Source organism: Leopardus geoffroyi, chromosome D1 (assembly GCF_018350155.1).
Source record: "Leopardus geoffroyi isolate Oge1 chromosome D1, O.geoffroyi_Oge1_pat1.0, whole genome shotgun sequence".
Classification (NCBI taxonomy): Eukaryota; Metazoa; Chordata; class Mammalia; order Carnivora; family Felidae; genus Leopardus; species Leopardus geoffroyi.
Window position 1 is genome coordinate 16,348,576 of NC_059329.1, and position 17,462 is coordinate 16,366,037.

At 60.5% G+C, this 17,462-nt stretch overlaps 1 protein-coding gene across 6 annotated transcripts in view; it reads right to left on the minus strand.

The window, feature by feature from the left end:
- BCL9L (BCL9 like) overlaps positions 1 to 17,462 on the minus strand; it is a 28,491-nt gene that overhangs the window by 3,634 nt on the left and 7,395 nt on the right. For 2 of the 6 annotated variants that reach the window (XM_045483060.1, XM_045483059.1), the window contains 7 exons: positions 9,032 to 9,133; positions 7,383 to 7,768; positions 6,567 to 6,686; positions 3,530 to 3,740; positions 3,282 to 3,366; positions 912 to 3,198; positions 173 to 454 (listed from right to left, as the gene is read on the minus strand). In XM_045483060.1, coding sequence (XP_045339016.1) covers positions 173 to 454; positions 912 to 3,198; positions 3,282 to 3,366; positions 3,530 to 3,740; positions 6,567 to 6,686; positions 7,383 to 7,768; positions 9,032 to 9,057 — 3,397 coding nt within the window. In that variant the 5' untranslated portion in view covers positions 9,058 to 9,133. Of the gene's footprint in view, positions 1 to 172; positions 455 to 911; positions 3,199 to 3,281; positions 3,367 to 3,529; positions 3,741 to 6,566; positions 6,687 to 7,382; positions 7,769 to 9,031; positions 9,134 to 14,002; positions 16,650 to 17,462 lie in introns of those variants that run through there. The other 4 variants (XM_045483062.1, XM_045483063.1, XM_045483061.1 and 1 more) reach the window with 3 other exon arrangements.

Here is a 17,462-nt window from a genome sequence, read left to right on the forward strand (position 1 = left end):
ATTGACGACAAGCGGGAACTTGACCCTGGACGTTACACCCCCATTCCCAGGGCCCACTGGAAGCACATGAAAGCCAGCATAGCCACAGGGGTGACTGCTGGCCATGGCATCTCTTCCCATGCCCGGTGCCCACACCAGCTCTTCTCCTTGCGGCCCCCTTCCTGCCTCGCACCTGGCCCAGAGCCCTGCGGCGGTGGCGGAGGGGGGAGCAGGGGCCGGTCGGGCAGCAGCTCGTCGTCAGAGGTGGCGATAGTCTTGATGGCATTGTGGTAGAGCGGGGTAGAGCTGGGCATGGCGTACTTGGACATCTGGGACATCATCAGTGACAGGGGGTTCTGGGAAGGCGTGGGGTCTGGGGAGGAAGTGAATGGCAGGCTGGGGTTCATGAGGCCGCTGGGAGGGTTGGCGGGAGGCGCTGAGGAGCTGCTCCGGGGGCCGCTAGGCGGGAGGGCACCTACAGAAGCGGGGAGACAGAAAGAGCGGGAGTGACTGGGGAGGGGAAGACGAATTTGGCTGCTCACGTTGTGGGTGAGGGAAAGGCCAGCTCCCGAATCTCCCGACTCCTCCAAGCACACCTCCGTTCCGGTGTTCTGCTCAGCACCCTCAACGTGGACCCCCGCTATCACTAGAGCCCACCCGTCTTCAAGCAACTCCTGCAGCCTCAGGGGCCCAGACAGTGGGGAGACCCCAAGTATGAACCCCTCACAATGCCTGGGAGATCACCACGGCGCTCCCTGCGGAAGCTCACGCCCAGCTGGTGACATGTGCCCCTTAAGCAGAGCCATCCACCTCTGCGCCCGGATACAGACGCCTTCACTCACTTGCCTGCCCCAGCCTGAACACGCCCCCCGACCCCGGGAGGTTCCCAGTGCCAGAGTCCAGTGGCCCCCTGCCTGGCCTGGCGGACTTACCCTGTTCCATGTTGCCCAGGGTGGTGGAAGAGTTCATGTTGAGAGGCGGCTGCTTGTTCTGGGGGACCCCAGGGCTGGGCATGGCTGTCTTGGGTGAGGCGACCCAGCCCGGAGAAGGCACCGCCATGGAAGGAGACTTGAGCCTGCTGGGCGAGCCAGTGGGCGAACGGACACTGAGAGAGGAGCTGAGGACCTGGGGTGACTTGAGAGGTCCCGGTGGGTTGGCCGAAGGCAAGGGCACCATCTGTGAGGGAGTCTGGGGTGATTTGAGGTTGGCAGAGGGCGATGTGACCAGGGGTGAGTGCACCTGGCTAAGGGTGGGCGACTTCAGGTGCCCCATGCCTGGTGAGCCCATCTGATTAATACTGATGGTGAGGTCTGAAGGCCGTCTGCCCAGCCCCCGACTGGGGGCCGAATGCACGGACCCGGGAGGATTGGACGCGGGGGGCAGAGGCATGTGGCTGAGCCGGGTGGTGCCCACATTGCCCATGGGCATCGAGCTCTGGTCAGGACTGAACATGTCTTGAGTATTGCCCATGTCCTGGGGCATGGCTTGGTAGGGTCCCTGGCCCCCAGAGAATCCCTGCTGGCCCTGGTTGGGAAACTGTGAGGGCATAAGCATCTTCTGCGGGCCACCCATCATGCCACTGCTGTTCTGGGCCCGCACCCGGGCCATCTCCTCAGGGCTGAGGCCCTGCGGCCCCATCATGTCCCCCGGGCCCCGCATCTTCTGCGACATCAGCATCTGCTGCTGTGGGGTCATCTGGACGTTCAGGTTCATGTTCATGTTCATGTTCACATTCATGTTCATGTTGAGGTTGCCTGGCCCCATGGGAGGGTCCACCTCTCTCAGCCCAGACTGCCCCATGGGGGGACTCAGGAGGCCCCGGCCTCCACCAAACTCCATGCCCATGGGGGTGCCCGCCAGGCCCTCGCCACCAGCCATCTGCCCGGGGAATATGGCCGGATCCATCTGCCGATGTGCCTGCATCATCCGCTCCATCTCCATGCCCTGCCCCATGGCGCTGCCTGCCATGCCCAGGGGGCGTTGCATGCCCATCGACCGCTTCTCCAGCAGCTGGTGCCGCAGTAGCTCCTCCCGGACCCGAGGGGTCATGAATCGCTCTGCTTCGCCCTGCCCCCCTGGGTAGGGCACAGCATTCTGGGCAAAATTGCCGGGGCCCCCCATGGGGGGCAAGTCTTCGGTCCAGCCCATACCCGGCCTCACAGGCCTCTGCATGGCGTTCATGGGCACCTCCATGGGCATACCCTGCATGCCCCCAAACCCAGGCACCCGTTGCATCTGGTTGCCGGGGAAACGGGGGCCGGGAAAGGGAGGTCCGCCCCGGAGCTGCATGGGATCTTGGACGTCCATGGGTCCCCGCAGCTGGGCACCCATCCCTGGTGGCCACTGATCCCCAGGCTTGCTGTGGTAGGGAGGCGGCGGCCCCCTCACCATCATGCCCCCCATGCCCATCATGTCCTGCAACGGGCGGCCCCCGTGCAGCCCAATCTGCTCCTCCTTCCGCCGCTTCTCCTCGTAGTATTCCTCCTGCAGCTTGCGCCAGGCCACCTGCTCCGGCGTCAGGCTGTCCTGACCCAGCCTCTGCATCATCATGTTCATCTGTTGCCCCATGTCGCCGCCCGGGGGGTGCCCAGGCACTTCATGCTCCAGCGGGGGGCCCCCTAGGCTCTGCGTCTGTGAAATCATGGACTGCAAGGGCTCCTCGTACTTCTTCAGCCCGCTGGGAGGGGCCGCAGGGGGCTGCTGGGGGGCGGGAGGGGCTTGTGCTGGTGGGCCCCCCTCCACGGCTCCTCCTGGGGGCCCCTTGAGGAAGGGCTCGGTCTCCCCGCTGCGGAGCAACAGCCGCTCAATGTCTCGAAGCGTCTGGAGGGAGCGCTCCCGATGCTCCAGCTGCTCCTTGGACAGGCCTTCCGAGCCCACCAGGCTCCGCTGCCCGTTCCCGGTGGGGGCGGCCTCCCCCAGCAGGGCAGGGCCCGGGGCGCTGCCGGGGTCTCCTCCAGGAGGCAGCGGGTTATTGGCGGTGGCGGCTGTAGGGGTGTTGGGGTGGGTGCCCCCGGCGCCACCGCCCGTGCTGGCGGCTCCCACGGAGTTGGGTGTCAGGTCCTGACCGGTGTCCTCGGGAGGACCCTCTGAAGGCAGGGCGGGCGGTGCGCTGCCAGGGGCGGGGGGCGGCGGGGGCGGCGGCAGTGGCTGGGGCTGCGGCGTGCCTGCTGACGGCGTGCTTAGGGGTAGCGGTTCTGGGGTAGGTGGCACTTTCGGGGCCTGCAGGATGACAGAGGCAGAGTGTGAGACAGCTAAGGGGATGCGCCGGCCAATCCTCCTGTTCACAGAGGCGCCGCACCCACCTGGTCCAGCTTGGCCCGGGGCACGTTCTGCTGGTGGTAGGTCAGGATGGAGTCGGCCCGGCCCTGAAGCACCGCCTCAGCAGCCCTGCACGGGAGGGAGGGTCGGGCACAGAGAGCTCAGAGAGGGGGGCGGGAGGGAGCCCCTGCCCTCACCCAGCCCAACCTAAGCCTGGCTCCCTGCAGCCACACACTCAGGCTGAGGGGCACTGGGGAAAGGGAGCCGGCTTGGCCTGCCCCGAGGCACTTACGTGTTGGCCAGGTGGGTGGTGAAGACATACACGTACTGCGAGGGAGGCTTTCCGGGGACGCCCCCGCCCCCGCCCCCAGGGGCATCAGGCCGGAGGCCTGGCGGAGGCCCGTGGGGGGCGCCTGGGGCGCTGCTCTCGCTGAGGGGCAGTTGGGCGGCTTGGCCGGTACCCAGCTGTGGGGCCGCCATGGCTGGGTCTGCTACATTACAGTCTGCGTGAGAGAGGAGAGAAACAGGGTAAGCAGCCCAGATTTAGAAAGGAGAGCCAGCTGGCACTCCCCACCGCCCCATCCCAGAGATGCCCAGGGACAGACGGGCTCACTGTTCTGCAGCTCGTGCCGGCAGAGGCCGTTTGTTGTCACACTCTGGCGGTGTGTGTCTGGCTTCTACGCTTACTTGCCTGATACCAGTCCTTGACCACGACGGATAAATTGTGGGGAGCATACAGAGCCGAGGGGGAGGGAAAGTGTGACCCCCGCAAACAGGCTCCTGTGTGCCTGGCATTCTGCAGGATACTTACAGATGTGATTCCATCTAACCACAACGTCCCTGGGAGGGAGGTGTCACACACCCTACTTTACGGAGGAGGAAACGACTTTGGAAGGATGACATTACTCACCCAAGGTGACACAGCCCATCAGTACAGAGCTAAAGTTTGAACCCAGGCAGGGATTGCAAAGCCCTTCTCTGAGCCACGCACTATAGCGTGTGTGTGTGTGTGTGTGTGTGTGTGTGTGTGCGCGCGTGCGCGCACCCCTGCGAATGCTCCAACGGTGGGGGTGACAGTAGGAGGAGGCCAAGAGGCTGCACAGATCGATGATTCAAACGATGAATGGTTTTGCAAGCGAATCCACCATTAACGGATGTTATGACCTTATGAACATGATAGTCCGTCCCCTTAAGCCTCAGTTGTTTCGTCTACACAATGGAAATACTAACTCCCACTCTGCACAGGAGGCAGGCCAAAGAAATCTGTTTTTACGGTAACTTCAGAACTGTGTCACAAACTAAAAAAAAATCACTCCAAAAACAGAGTTATGAAAGGCTGGCATAGTGGATGCACTCCCAGGGTAGACGGACCGCCCTGAGTATGGACTGAAGTTTGTTCCACGGTCACAAAGTTGATTCTGAGTCCTAGCCTAAAAAAAAAGATCTACACATGGTCATTAATGGGACTAGGTAAGTCAGCAGACCCATTCCCACGCCAGGAAAAACAAAAGTTAGGGGCGCCCGGGTGGCTCAGTCAGTTAAGCGTCCGACTCTTGATTTCAGCTCAGGTCATGATCTCATGGTTCGAGGGATCAAGCCCTGCGTCAGGCTCCGTGCTGACAGTGGAGCCTGCTTGGGATTTTCTCTCTCCCTCTCTCTCTCTCTCTCTCTCTCTCTGCTCCTACCCCGCTCCTTCATGCTCTCTCTCAAAATAAATAAACAGACATGAAAAAAGGAAAGAAAGAAAAACAAATTTTACATAGAATGACAGAGCCAAAAGCTTGGGGGCCCAGGGGGGGCTTGAGAGCTGACCTCAATGTGCAGGGTTGCCCTGGGGAAGAGGAAAGTGCATATTTGGTATACAGAATTAGGACTCCCAGGTACAAGTTAGGGGAGGGAGGCAGGCTTTATTCCAATGAGGAATTTTCTAGTACAATAAGAACAATAGCAAAAGCTAACTGTTGTAAGTGTTACACATAACTATTCATTTTCTCTTCATACCAACCCTATGAGGTAAATACGTTTACAGATGGGACAACCGAGGCTCTTTCCCAAATGTACACAAATAATAAATGGGAGACCCGGAGTATGAACCAAAGCGGTCTGACTGCACTCTGTGCTACTCACCTCTACATTAGACTGCCCCCAACCTAAGAATTTGGGAATCTAATGACAGAACTGAAACAGCAACAGTGGTTGCCTTAGTTTGGGGTATTGGAAGCTATCAATTTCTCCTTTGTATTTCCCTGTTTCTTTCAATGTTTCTACATCCTGGCAGTCTAATGTTATAAAAGTGAACGAGGGTGGTGGGGGGGCTGAGGGTCCTGGGAGGCAGTGACCAGCCCCATCTATCCCTGATGGGTTCAGTGGGGCTCATGGACCACCTGGGCGGGGGTGGGGGGGGGAGACTTGGGACCAGATGACCTTTAAACTCCCAGACAGCTGCAGAGCCTTCCGTATTTAATCCCATCCACCGACAGGGTCCACTCATTCCACAAACATCTGCTGAGTCTGTTTCCTCCTCTGCAATAGGCATCCTAAGAACACCTACTTCATAGGGCTCTTGTAGGGATTAACTAAGACAAAGCAGCAAAGTAGCCAGCACATTCTTTTTCTTCCTTCTTTGTAGGGTCCCAGCCCTTGAGAAGTTCACAGTTTAACATTTCTCTGGCTGGCTTCTTCTGCATTAAGTTGTTTCACCCCTCAAACAGGTGTAATCTTTGAGGGAGCCGACCAAATAAACGCATATGGACTGGTTCTCCCCATTACGTGAGCAAAGGCCCAAATACACACTGATCAATACAATAATGAGAGGAAGGGGCATCCACCCACACCCACTCCTCGTCCTGGTGACACACTCTAGGCATTTGCCAGGAGTCAATTAGAGGTTGGGGAAGGGTGCCAGAGACACAGCCACTGTCAGCTCACACCCAGGCTTAGCGAGACTTCGTGAGCAGAGCCAATGTCTGGCTCCCAGGGATGCAGGACCCTCGCCACCCTCCCTCCACTGACCAGTAGGTGGCAGCAGAGGCCAGGAATTCACGGGAGGAGGTCTAGGTGGTGTGGCCAAGAGGGGCCACCCCACCCTACCTCTGTCCCAAGGAAGAGGGGGCCACTGAGCACCTGGAAGGCAGGGGCTAAGCTGTCACATCGAGGGAGGGACAGAGTGACAGGTAGGATGGGAAACAAATAGCCTGGGCTCCTGACCCCTGCTCCTTGCCCAGACTCAGCCGTCTAAAGCCCTAGGTGAGGAGAGGGAGGCTCCCTCAGGGCAGCCATCCCCCAGGGGCACAATGGGCCACAGCATCCTGGGATCAATGGGCACTCACTGTGGGTGGCCCCAATGGGCTTGTCGTCCTCCTCGCTGTCGGGTCCTGAACACCATTCGTCCCCACTGTACGGCTGCTTCCGCTCCAGCACACAACGCCGCTTACTCCGGGGTGCCACCTCTGCCCGGGCAGGACAGAGCAGGCAGGGGTCAGAAGGAATGCCCAGAGGCCCTGTCCTCCTACACCCAGGGTCTCCACAGGCCCATTCTCCCAGATGCCCCACCCCAAGAGGGCAATGCCCAGGACATGGTGGGCACTTTGCCAGCCCTTGGCCCCCACCACACCGCCATTTGTTTCTGATTTCTCTCTCCAGCCCCGCTGCCTGTCTCCCTTCCCCCACCCAGCACCAAGCACAGCATAATCCCCAACCACAACTGGTTCTAATTAGGGCTGGGGGGGGGGGGATGGTGAGGGAGGGGGAAGGCGCTGCTACTCTTCCAGGCCCCAGAGCCTGCTCAAGAGCTCCCACCAGCTGGGATACTAGGAGGTTCCTAGGAGGTGTATTGGTCTGCTCCTCACCCCAGAGCACCTCCCTCTCCCCCTCTGGAGGCTCTGGTGGGAAAGCAGAAAAGCAATGAGGCTGACCGGAAGCCCCATCACGCTGGGTGGCCCCTCCATGGGTGGCACCTAAGGATGAGAAATCTCCACCCTGGCCAACCCCACTCCTGAGAGAATGACCAAGTTGGTGGGTATAATGGGGGTAAGAGAAAGGCGACCCTGCATAAATGCTGGATAGGAATCAGGCAAAGAGGGCAGGAAGCTTGGGCCTTGGATTATGGAACATGCTGGGGTCTTGGGGACCAGGAAAAGGGATACCTTTGGCCTCTGAATCCAGGGATGGGGTCCCAGCCTCTCGCTGCTCTCCAGAGTCCACAGACACGCTCCTCTCCCTCTTCACCTTGCCCTTGAGCGAGCTGAAAGGGGGCACCCCTGCCTGGGGGTTCTTCAGACTTGAGTTGCTAGGTGAGATCTGGTTGGCCTTGGCCCCATGGTTCCCCGCCCCCACGCCCTTCGAGCCCAGGTTGCAGGTGGGTCCTTGGTTCACATTCTGGTGCTGGGATTGGGCCCCGCCATTCCCTGTCTTGCCATGATTGGTCAACTTATTTTCTGGGTGCATTGGCTTGGCTGGGGCTGGGGGGCAGTGGCCGCGTGGGGAGAGCGGCGGGCTCCCTGGAGCTTCTCTCCTCCTGGGGTGGGGTAACCTGGGAGAAGGTGGGAGAGACATGAAAAGTTAATCTTGCTAGGGGCCTAGCGCACCTGATTTTAATGCCCCATCCTGCCTCACCTGGTGGTAGTGGAGGTGGGGGCTGAGTAGCATCTTAAGACCACCAGCTATTCCCTATCTCCCTCCATGGTTTCTCAGACAAGGGCTGAGGTCTTTCTCCACCCTGGAGAGTGAAGATAGGGCAACCCCCTCCACATCTCAGACCCCACGATTCAAGTGGACACCAGGGCCTTGGTTGGCAGAATCCGCCCCCACCCCCAACATCCATCACACTGCAAGCCTCCATGGCAACTCCCCTCCTCTAGCACCTGACCAACACTTAAACAACCTCTTCTAGGGTTTGCTGTCTTCAGACTCCTTCCAAGTTCCTACACCTCAACTTTCATGTGCCCCTACACCAGCAGGTAAGGGAAATGGGACCTAAGGGTCATTGTTCACGCCCCAGCCCCCTTCCTCAGGGGAAGTGGGGAAAAGCACACTAGAGAGTAGTGCCCACCGATCCAGACAGCTCCCCAGAGCAGGGAGGGGGGGAGCCTGAAGGGGGTCCACCGGCAGGCCTGGCAGGCAGGCAGGCAGGAGCAGGAGGAAAGGGGGAGGGGAGTGGCGTGTTAAGCAGAATGGAGTGAAGCTGGAAGCCAAGGATTCCTGCAGCCTAGGCTGCGGGCCCTTTAAGCTCCAGCCCGCTCCCCCCACCGCCTCCCCCTCCCCGGAGACCTATTAATAGCCGCTGGAAAGATCACATCACGGGAGAGGATATTTATCCCCCCTCATTCCACACCAGCTCAGATTTATTTCAGCTCTGCTGTCCTGCTGCTGCCGCCTGGCCCTGTCTGCCGGCTTCTCCTGGGGAAGGGGAGGGAGGCAGGCACCGCCCCTCCCTCCAGCTCCCACCCCCGGCTAGACTGAGGCCAGAGGGCGCCATTGGACCCGACAGTGAGGTGGGCGGGGGTCTGCTCAAACCGTTTTTTTTTAGGAGGCAAGGGCTGGAAGGGACTGGAGCAGCAGTCATAGCTGATTGCCATTCCCCTCTGTCCCCTGGGCCCAGGCACTAAGGCCGTGGGCTCCTGCCTCAGGGCAGGCCTTCCCATTCTGACCCCCCTTTAGCCCACCGGTGGCCTGGAAGCCAAGTGCCCACAGGGCTCACTTTCCAAGCCAGCACCACTCAGCCCCGTGACCACTGGGCCCTTCCCTTCCCCGCACTCCACACACACACTTCCCGCCCTCCACGACACCCACACACCTTGTCTTGTTAGCCAGGATCCTCATGGCTCCCACACACAGTGGGGCTACGGCCCCTGTGCGTGCCCAGGGCCCAGCCAGGTACTCGGTACTGGAGCACGGACTGCAGCAACAAGCCCCAAAGAGAAAACTTGTGACTTGGGGAGGGGGTGTGAGAAGGGGAGGGGTGACGGGAGGACCCAACAGCCCTGGGACTAGGGAACTAGAGAGGGTAAGGTGGGAATGGAAAGGGAGGACTACTAGGTGGGGTCTCTATCCTGGAGGCCGGTCCTATCCCCATCCCTCCCGCACCTTACCCTCAGGGAGCTTGCAGTCTCTAGCAAGCACACACCCCACACCCCCCGCCCCACCCCGGGCCGCTGAGGCAGAAATCACTAAAAGGATAGGTTGCAAAGGTGCCCGCGTGGGGCTGCCAGGAGGTCTGCTCTAGCCCCCTGGGGTACTCCCGCTCCCAGGCACGCCCCTCACCCGGGGTGGGGACCTCCTCACGCCCCGCCCCCAGGGCGCCCGGGGCGTGGAGGGGGCCGGGGTGGGGGCAATGCCCCGCCCCGCCCCCAGCTCGAGGCCTAGCCCGTGCCCATTCCAGCAGGCCCGGGCGGGCAGCTAGAGGCCTGGCGGGGCCCCGGGGCTGCAGCTGGGCTCTTCTGGAGACCAGTAACGCTGGCTCAGATTCCTCCCCGACCGCAAGAATGCAGGAGCCTCCCCTCCCCCCCCCCCGCCCCTGCACCCCACCCCGCCCCCTTCGGCAGAGCCCGAGCGGAGAGGCAGAGCGAGCGAGGGAGCCAGCGAGCGAGCGAGGGAGCGGGAGACGGACAGGACTGCAGCGTGCCTCGCCAGGCCCCGCACGCGCCGCACGGACAGACACACGGCCAAGTGCGGCGATGGGCGGGGCGCGTGCGGCGGCGGGCCGAGGTTCAACCTAGCGCTGGGCGCCGCCTGGCAGGGGCTCAGAGACTCACAAGCACCCCAACTGACTCACACACACTCACAGCACACACGTGGACGGGAAGACAAAGACACGCACGGAGCCCAGGAAACTAAAGGCGCGCCCACGCCGACCCCGAGGAGGTGTGCTGGAGGGCGAGGGAGGCGCTGGCCCAAGCAAGAGCACGGAATCTGCCTGGGGCACCCGCGGACGCTCAGGCTGCCCGACAGCAGAGAGGGAGCGTGCCGACTCATTGAACAGATGAAAAGACTGAGGCCCGGCCACAAGGGAACCATGGAAAGTTGAGCCTGATAATGACAAAGAACCACGCGCGTGCGCGCACGCACACACACAGACACACACACACGCACACGGGGCCACAGATACACCAACAAACAGACTTACACAAGCACCGACGCCCCACCCAACCGCCCCCTACCCTGCCCTCCCCCGCCCCACCGACCGAGTGGGGGAGGGGAGGAGTCTTGGGCCTAGCTTTGCCCTCGTGATAGGCCCAGCCAGACACCGGTACACATTCTCGCTGCTCCCTGGAAGGCTGCTGGAGGCTGGGCTGGAGCTGGAGGCGAGGCGAGGCTCCCTCCCACCCCCCCCCCACCCCCCGCCCCCGTGATCCTGTGGAAGTCTAACCCTAATTTAACCCCAGGCATATTGGCCTTCCCTGCTCTAGCTCTGTGTCCGGGAAGAGAGGCTGCTCAGGGGAAGGTTCCAAAGTCCAGGGCCTGGCTGAGAAGCCGCCCGCTGCCAGCCCGCATCTCCTGCAACAGGTCAGAGCAGGAACAGTTAAAGAGTGGGGCTGGAGAAGGCACCTGGGCTTAGGGACAGGCCCGTGGCTGACAAGCCTCGAGCGCTCCCTTTCACCACCGCGCTGATCCTCAAAACTACCTACCACCCAATGGGGACAGTATCCCCATTTCACACCGTAGAAACGGAGATTCGGGAAAAGGGTCTGGGTCATGTGACCAGTATGTGGGAGCGCCGAGACCCCATTCCTGGGGTGTTTCTCCGCACTGCAGTGTCTCGCCCCCCCCCCCTTGGTGTCATGACGACGCATCAGAGCCTGCACCATATCGGTGGGCTTCTCACAGGCCACCTACTGGGCCCGCCCCCTGTGGGGCAGAGGGGCAGGGCGAGGGCCACCCACTACCTCCTGTGTTTACTTCAAATGTTGGGACCTGTAATAATTTGGGAAGGTGCTGTTAGAAAACTAGTCCTCTCCTGTGTCCCCAGTCAGGCCGGGGCCCCTCCTCAGAAGAATCTCCGAGTGACCCTCCCGACTCCCTCTCGGACTCCACCCCCTCGCTCCCACCCCGCCGCAGGGCGAGCTGAGTCAAGCACAGATGAGTCAGGACTTTCCCATCTCTCACACCTCCCCCCGTCTACCCCTCAGGAGTCTGCCCCAGCTCCCAACGACCCCTCATCCTCACACACTCACAGGCCCAGAAGAGACCTGGAAAGGCCTGGGGATGGGGGTAGAAGGGCTAATTCCTGGAGGGTGCAGTTTTTCACCACGGAGTAAAGGGGACTTCCCAGCACTAGGGCAGAAGCCCCTGGGATGAGTGAAAGGAAAGGCACCACCGGGCTCTGGGAACAGCGCTGTGGCTCCCTCTTAGAGGGTAGGGAGGGGAGTGGTGACCTGTGCTCACAAACAGGCTTCAGTCACCCGAGTGAATGGCCAGGAGCACACCCTGAGAACAGAGCCCAGGAGGCAGTTGAGACAAAGAACCTCAGATCAGCTGCTTTGCTGGGTGTCTTCCTTGGGGGAGGTGGGGGCTGGGGGGGGGGTAGCCAGCGGACCTGACCCCAGCTGGGGGAGAAGACCAGGAGGCTTCCACGGATGCTCAACACAGAACCGCCACAGGTAACAACAGGCATTCACACGCCGGTTGGCAACCTGCTTATTTCCAGCTGCCCCCACACTGGAAGCCCCTGCTTGGTTCACCAGCCAGCCCACCGGTCTCATTGCCTAACTCAAAACCATCCAAGAGACGCAGTGAGAAAATGGCTTGGAGGCTCCATGCTCCCCCCGTACAGTGGGCAGACACCTCTAGAGAGGAAATGGGCTGCCTGGGCCCTCTGTGATGGCCGAAAGGTCAGGGCCCTGCTAGAGCAATAGGGGTAGGATAATTGTCCCCTGGCTCAGGGAGATGCAGCTCCCAAGACAACAAGGTCCGGGTGCCCCTTCCTCCTGGGTGTCAGGATACCTTGGTCCCTAGAAGCTCTCCCCTACCACCCAGGTCACTTCCTCTTCCTGAGGTGGTGACTCAGCCAAGAGGGGAGGTCAAGGATTCACACCCCAGCAGGAAATCTGCTCAAGGACCAAGGTATTGCTCTGGGACCCTCTATGGGGACTCGTAGACTCAGAGGCCTTCCCCTTGCCCTAGTTCCTAGCAGCTCTCCACCTTTCCCCCCACCTCCTGCCAAAGGAGACCATGCAAATCAACAATTTTTGTCTGGTTGACAAACCACCTCACCCCACCTGCAGCCCCAGAGTGACGCCAGGCAACCTCAATTCTCCAGGGACATGGCAACTTCTGGCCCCAGACTACTGTAGTCTGGGGGCTCTGAACAGGGTGCTTCTGGGGGGGGGGGATGTTGCCCATTCTGGTGCCCACTGTCCCTTCTGGAGGCCGCAGAACAAGTGGCATTGCCTAGACAAGCTTGAAGTCACCTCACTTGGCTCCTTCAGCCAGTGCCAATGTGGCCAGGCCTTGGGACACAGTCATGCCCTGGCAGTGGGGTGCCCCCAAAGGCTGCTGCCCAATCCCTGGCTGCTCCCTCCCTCGGGGGGGAGGGGGAAGGGAGGGTGGGGGGCACAAGGAAACAAGACAGGGCAGGAAGCCCAGGCAGGCGGCGGGCACTCTGGGCCAGGCACAAACAGCCAACACAGGAAACCACAGCCCACCCCCGCCCACCCCACCCGCCCAAAGCTCTGGGAGAGAGGAGTTGCCAAGAGGCTGGTACCCCGACTGGGGCAAAGGCCTGGGGTTAGCCGGGGGCAAGGCGGGAGCATGCAGTTCTTCAGCCTTCTCTCTGCCCCAGACCCTACCTGGGGAGGGGGAGAGGAAGCCAGGCTGGCAAGGGATGGTGCTGCCTCTTTAAATCCACCGAAATCCTGAGCTAGGCCCAACCCAGCTCTGGTTTCACAGGAAGGAAAGGAGCTCAGGAGCCAGTAGGGCAGGCGGTGGTGTCTGGAATTAGCCCCACCGGCCCAAATATATCTGGTCTCCGCCTGCCACCCCACTGGCACTTCCTGCCCCCTGGCACCTGCACCACGGTGGGGGTGGGAGAGGGTCTAGGTGCTACTCCCTACCCAGTGGGAGACCCTGGTCTCTGGAGTTGTCCTGTTGCTGGGTACACGTGGGTGCGAGGTGACCTCCCAAAGCCTTCCCAGAAGGGAGGAGTGGGCAGGGTAGCTCCCTGAGGGCCCTCACCTGGCCTGTCCTCCAAGGGGTTAATCTGGCCCCTGTTGGGGGGGGGGGGGAGGTAGGGGTGGCCTAGGAACCTCCTCCAAACTGCCTGGCGGCTGGGAACAATGGGGCCATTGTGGGAGGACCGGAGTGCGGGCAGACTTGCTGGCACAGCCAGCCAGGCGGGACCTCACCCAAAGCCGGCCTGCCTGCCGCACTGCTCTCTCCCCCAGGTACTGCCAGCGGCCCAGACGTCCTCCCAACCCCCTCCCCTCGCCCGCCTGGCCCAGACCCCTGGCACCAGCAGCACCTGGAGGGCCCTCAAGCTCTGCCCACGTTGACATCCAGACTGCTCTGACCCTACAGGAAGCAGGGGCATGTGGGCCAGGGCCGGGTGGGGGTGGGGACTGACGAGACAGGATGTGTGCCTGTGATCCTCCTGCAGGGAAGACAGGAAGGCCAAACGGGGTTTCTGGTGTCAGTCCTGGCACCCTCAGGCCAGAAGGGCTTAGGGGATTGTGAGACCAGTGACCGGCAGGGTCCCCGGCCCCCAGGCCTCCTTTCCCACACTCATTCCATAAACCTGCTCCCTGAGGAGATCCTGCCCCAGCAGCCTCACCTTCTGGGGTCGGGACACTGGCAGGCAGTGCGAGTGATGCAGGGCAGTGAGAACTGGGTTTGCAGTCAGACAGACAAGGTGCCAGTGACATCCCGCCCTTTCTGAGCTACGGGACTTGTCCCTCTGAGCCCGTTTCCTCATCTGCAAAATGAGGATACATTTACAGGGTGAGATACTAGTAGTGAAACAGCTAACAGAACACGTATGACATACTCAAGCCCTCAGGAAACCACCTTTGGCCCTGATATCCCCTTCTTTGCCCCCTGCATAGCACCCAGATATGTGGGCATTTGGTAAAGGTGGGCACTTGCCCTTGGAGTATCCAAGGGAATGGGGCCTGTGGACATCATATCAATGGTACCAAGTACAAACGCTTGGCTCTTCCTCTGCCCTTCTGGAAGGGGCCAGCTCCCTCAGCTAGCACTCCCCTGGGCATCAGTAGATGTACTGACATACACTTGAACCCAGAGTGTGAACCCCCAAAGTGATAACGTTCTCCGCTCTCTTAGCTTCAGGTGTGTGTCTCAAAGCCTCAGGAGGCAAGTGGGAGGGGTTTTCCTTCAGTAGTGGCCTGTATCCTCCAGCCAGGCATCCCTCTCCCCGTCTGACCCCTTGGTAGTATCCTGTAGGGTTTGGGCTGGAGGAAGCTGGGGCCTCCTTTCTTGCCATGCGCATCTTTAAAGGGTCCAAGAGAGCAAGAAAAGCAACTGGCACAGGCAGTTCTGGAAAGCATGGGTCCAGGGAGAAGACCTGTCCTCTTCTCAACTAGAGAGGGCTGTCCCTCTCAGGGTGGCTCCCCGAGCCCCCAAAGGGTTAACAAGGCCCTAAAAATAACCTGCTCCCAGCAGGACCCGCTGATTGGAACCCTCCAGCCATCTGTTCCCATTTTCTCCTGTTCACATTGGAACATCTGAAACCAGCCCCAGAGCCCCAGCCCGATCCCAAAAATAGCCCCAGCCTGCCCAAGGAACAGGCCCCAGGGGCTGGGCATAGGCAGCATGGCCAGCCCGGCAGTGAGGCATGGCCCAGGCCAACTCTGAGCCCTCACTTTCAGGCCCATAGAAGGGAGGTGTCCTCTCTGGTCCCAGAAGGAGCAGAGCCAGGGTCTCCAGCCCACTCATCTTGGTACCAGGCCAGAGTACCAGGTCCTCATCTTGGTACCGACCAGCCAAGCCCAGGTCTCAGACCCAGGAGCCCTGGGATCCTAGCTCTGCCACATCTTAATCCTCTTTGTCCTGAGATTTGAATACTCGCTCCCCAGAAGATCCAAACCACCCGTCTGCAGAGCTCCCCTTGTTGTGGGTACCCCATGCCTGCTGCCTACTCCTGGGCTCCTCATCCAGAAGTTCCCAAGCCTCAGCCCCTCCACTATCTCACTCCTACCCCAGGGCCTACCGGGCCCTGCTCACCCAGGGTCACTCAGCATCCTCCCTGCCCCACGGCACACAGGGCTGAAGCAGAACTCTTTCCAGCACTGCCCACACTCAAGCAGCCCAGGGAAAGAGTCCTCTGGCCACGATGGATGCCAATATGACCCCACCCCACCCCCGGGGGTTCAGGATGCCTCCTCCCTGCAGGCTTGTGTACAGCAGGTGCCAGGCAGGCCCATCTGGGCTTCTATACATATCCCGGGCCTGGGCACTGCTCTGCCACACTTGGGGAAAATGTCCAGGCAGGGTACAGGGAATCTAGGGGACCCTGGACCCTGGGGCAGGCCTAACAGCTGCCATCCAAGTCACAGCTCCACACTGCCATGGCTCTCCCCAAGGAAGGTCCCTGACCTCTTAGGCCAGGAAGGAGAGGAGGCAACCAGTTAAGCCATTTAAGGACAGAATGTAGCGTTTCAGCCTGGTGAAGAACAGAGCAGCAGGGATGGGATGGTGGGAGGGGTGCTAAAGTTGATCTGAGCCAAGCAGCCCGGGGGAGGGAAAGCTCAGCCTGAGAAGTGCTGGCAGACCGGGAGGGACATGTCCTAAGTCCCCCAGGCTCCTCTCTGGGCCTCTGGCTATTTGGCAAACTTGCAACCCAGATGTCGGTGGGCTCCAACAGTGGGGAAACTGAGGCAGCAAGAAAGTGAGACTGGAAGGGTATTAGAATCCAGGAATCTGAAGTGCTGGAAAGGTTGCCCCCCTCCCCCCCCCCACTCCTCCCACCGGCCATCAGTTCTTCGCTGCTAGAGCACCACTGGGAGGGTCGGGAGGGGAAGGGTCGGGGGTTCCTGCAGAAAGCCGTGACTAATAATGAAGAGAAGCAACTCTAGCGTTTATTGAGCACTTGCTCTGTAACATCAGACTGCCCCTAATGCTTCACATGCATGATCTGATTTAATCCTCCCCATAACGCCACAAAAAAGTACTTTCCTGATCCCCACCTTTAAGGCACAGGGAAGCTAAGTAACTTGCCGAAGGTACACAGTCCAGAAGTGGAAGAATCAGGATTTGAACCCAGACCCGCCAGCAGTTGGGTTCGTAACCATTTTGCAATACAGATTCACCCTGGATCGGCTTTGACGAGAGAACGGGTGCCCCTCACTCATTCCGCACACACTCCCTCCACGCCTGATGTGTACCAGGTCCTGGCTAGAGGCCCCCAGTTCCTGCCCAGGGAAGAGATCAAAGAGAGGGCACCAGTCCCCACCCCCTCAGCACAGGTGCCCTGAGAGCAAAGTTCTCTAGGGCCCCCAGTCCTACCCACCCCCAATCTGCTAAGTCCTCACCCATCCTGGTCCCTAATAGTGGGAAGGGAGCCAAGCAAGTTACCATGACAACAGCACAGGGCCCCAGCTGAGAGAGGCCCCTAGGCTGGCGGTGAGTCTGCCGCCCCTCTCACTCACCAGGTGGGGGTCAAAGGTCAAGTGGGACTCACTAGTGAGGGTGGAGTCTAAACCCTGCCCCCACACCTGCTCAGCCACACCTGTCACTGCTCCCCTCTTTTTTCAGGGCTCCAGTTGGAAACAGGACCACTTCCTGCCAGTCCCTGAGGGGTAGTGGCCTCCAGCAGGGAAGGAGGGTGGGGGGATTAGAAGCCCCTCCCTCCTGAGGACAGTCTGAGAGAAGGGCCTCCTCCTGGTCCTCAGCCTTCTCCAGCTTTCCCTAGTCAGTCCAGGAGCCTACAGGCGTGTTTGTTGTGAATTCAGAGAGTTGTTGCTAAGTAAGGAAGGAGGGGAGGGAGGGGAGGGAGGGAAGGAGGGGGGTGGTAGTAGGGAGAGAGCCTCTGTGTGTGTGTGTGTGTGTGTGTGTGTGTGTGTGTGTGTGTGTCTAGAGGCCAGGGCAGAAACCACATTACGGTGGCTGGTGGCCACCCTGGCTTTGACTCAGCCAGCTGAGGCCAAAGCCGGGACAGAGCGGGGCAAGTACTTGGGATGACCAGGAAACTGTACCTTGCCCTCCAGGGGTGATTGGCCAGGAGCTCCCCACCTCCCACCGGGATGGGATCCAGCTAAGAAAAGGATTGGGACTTT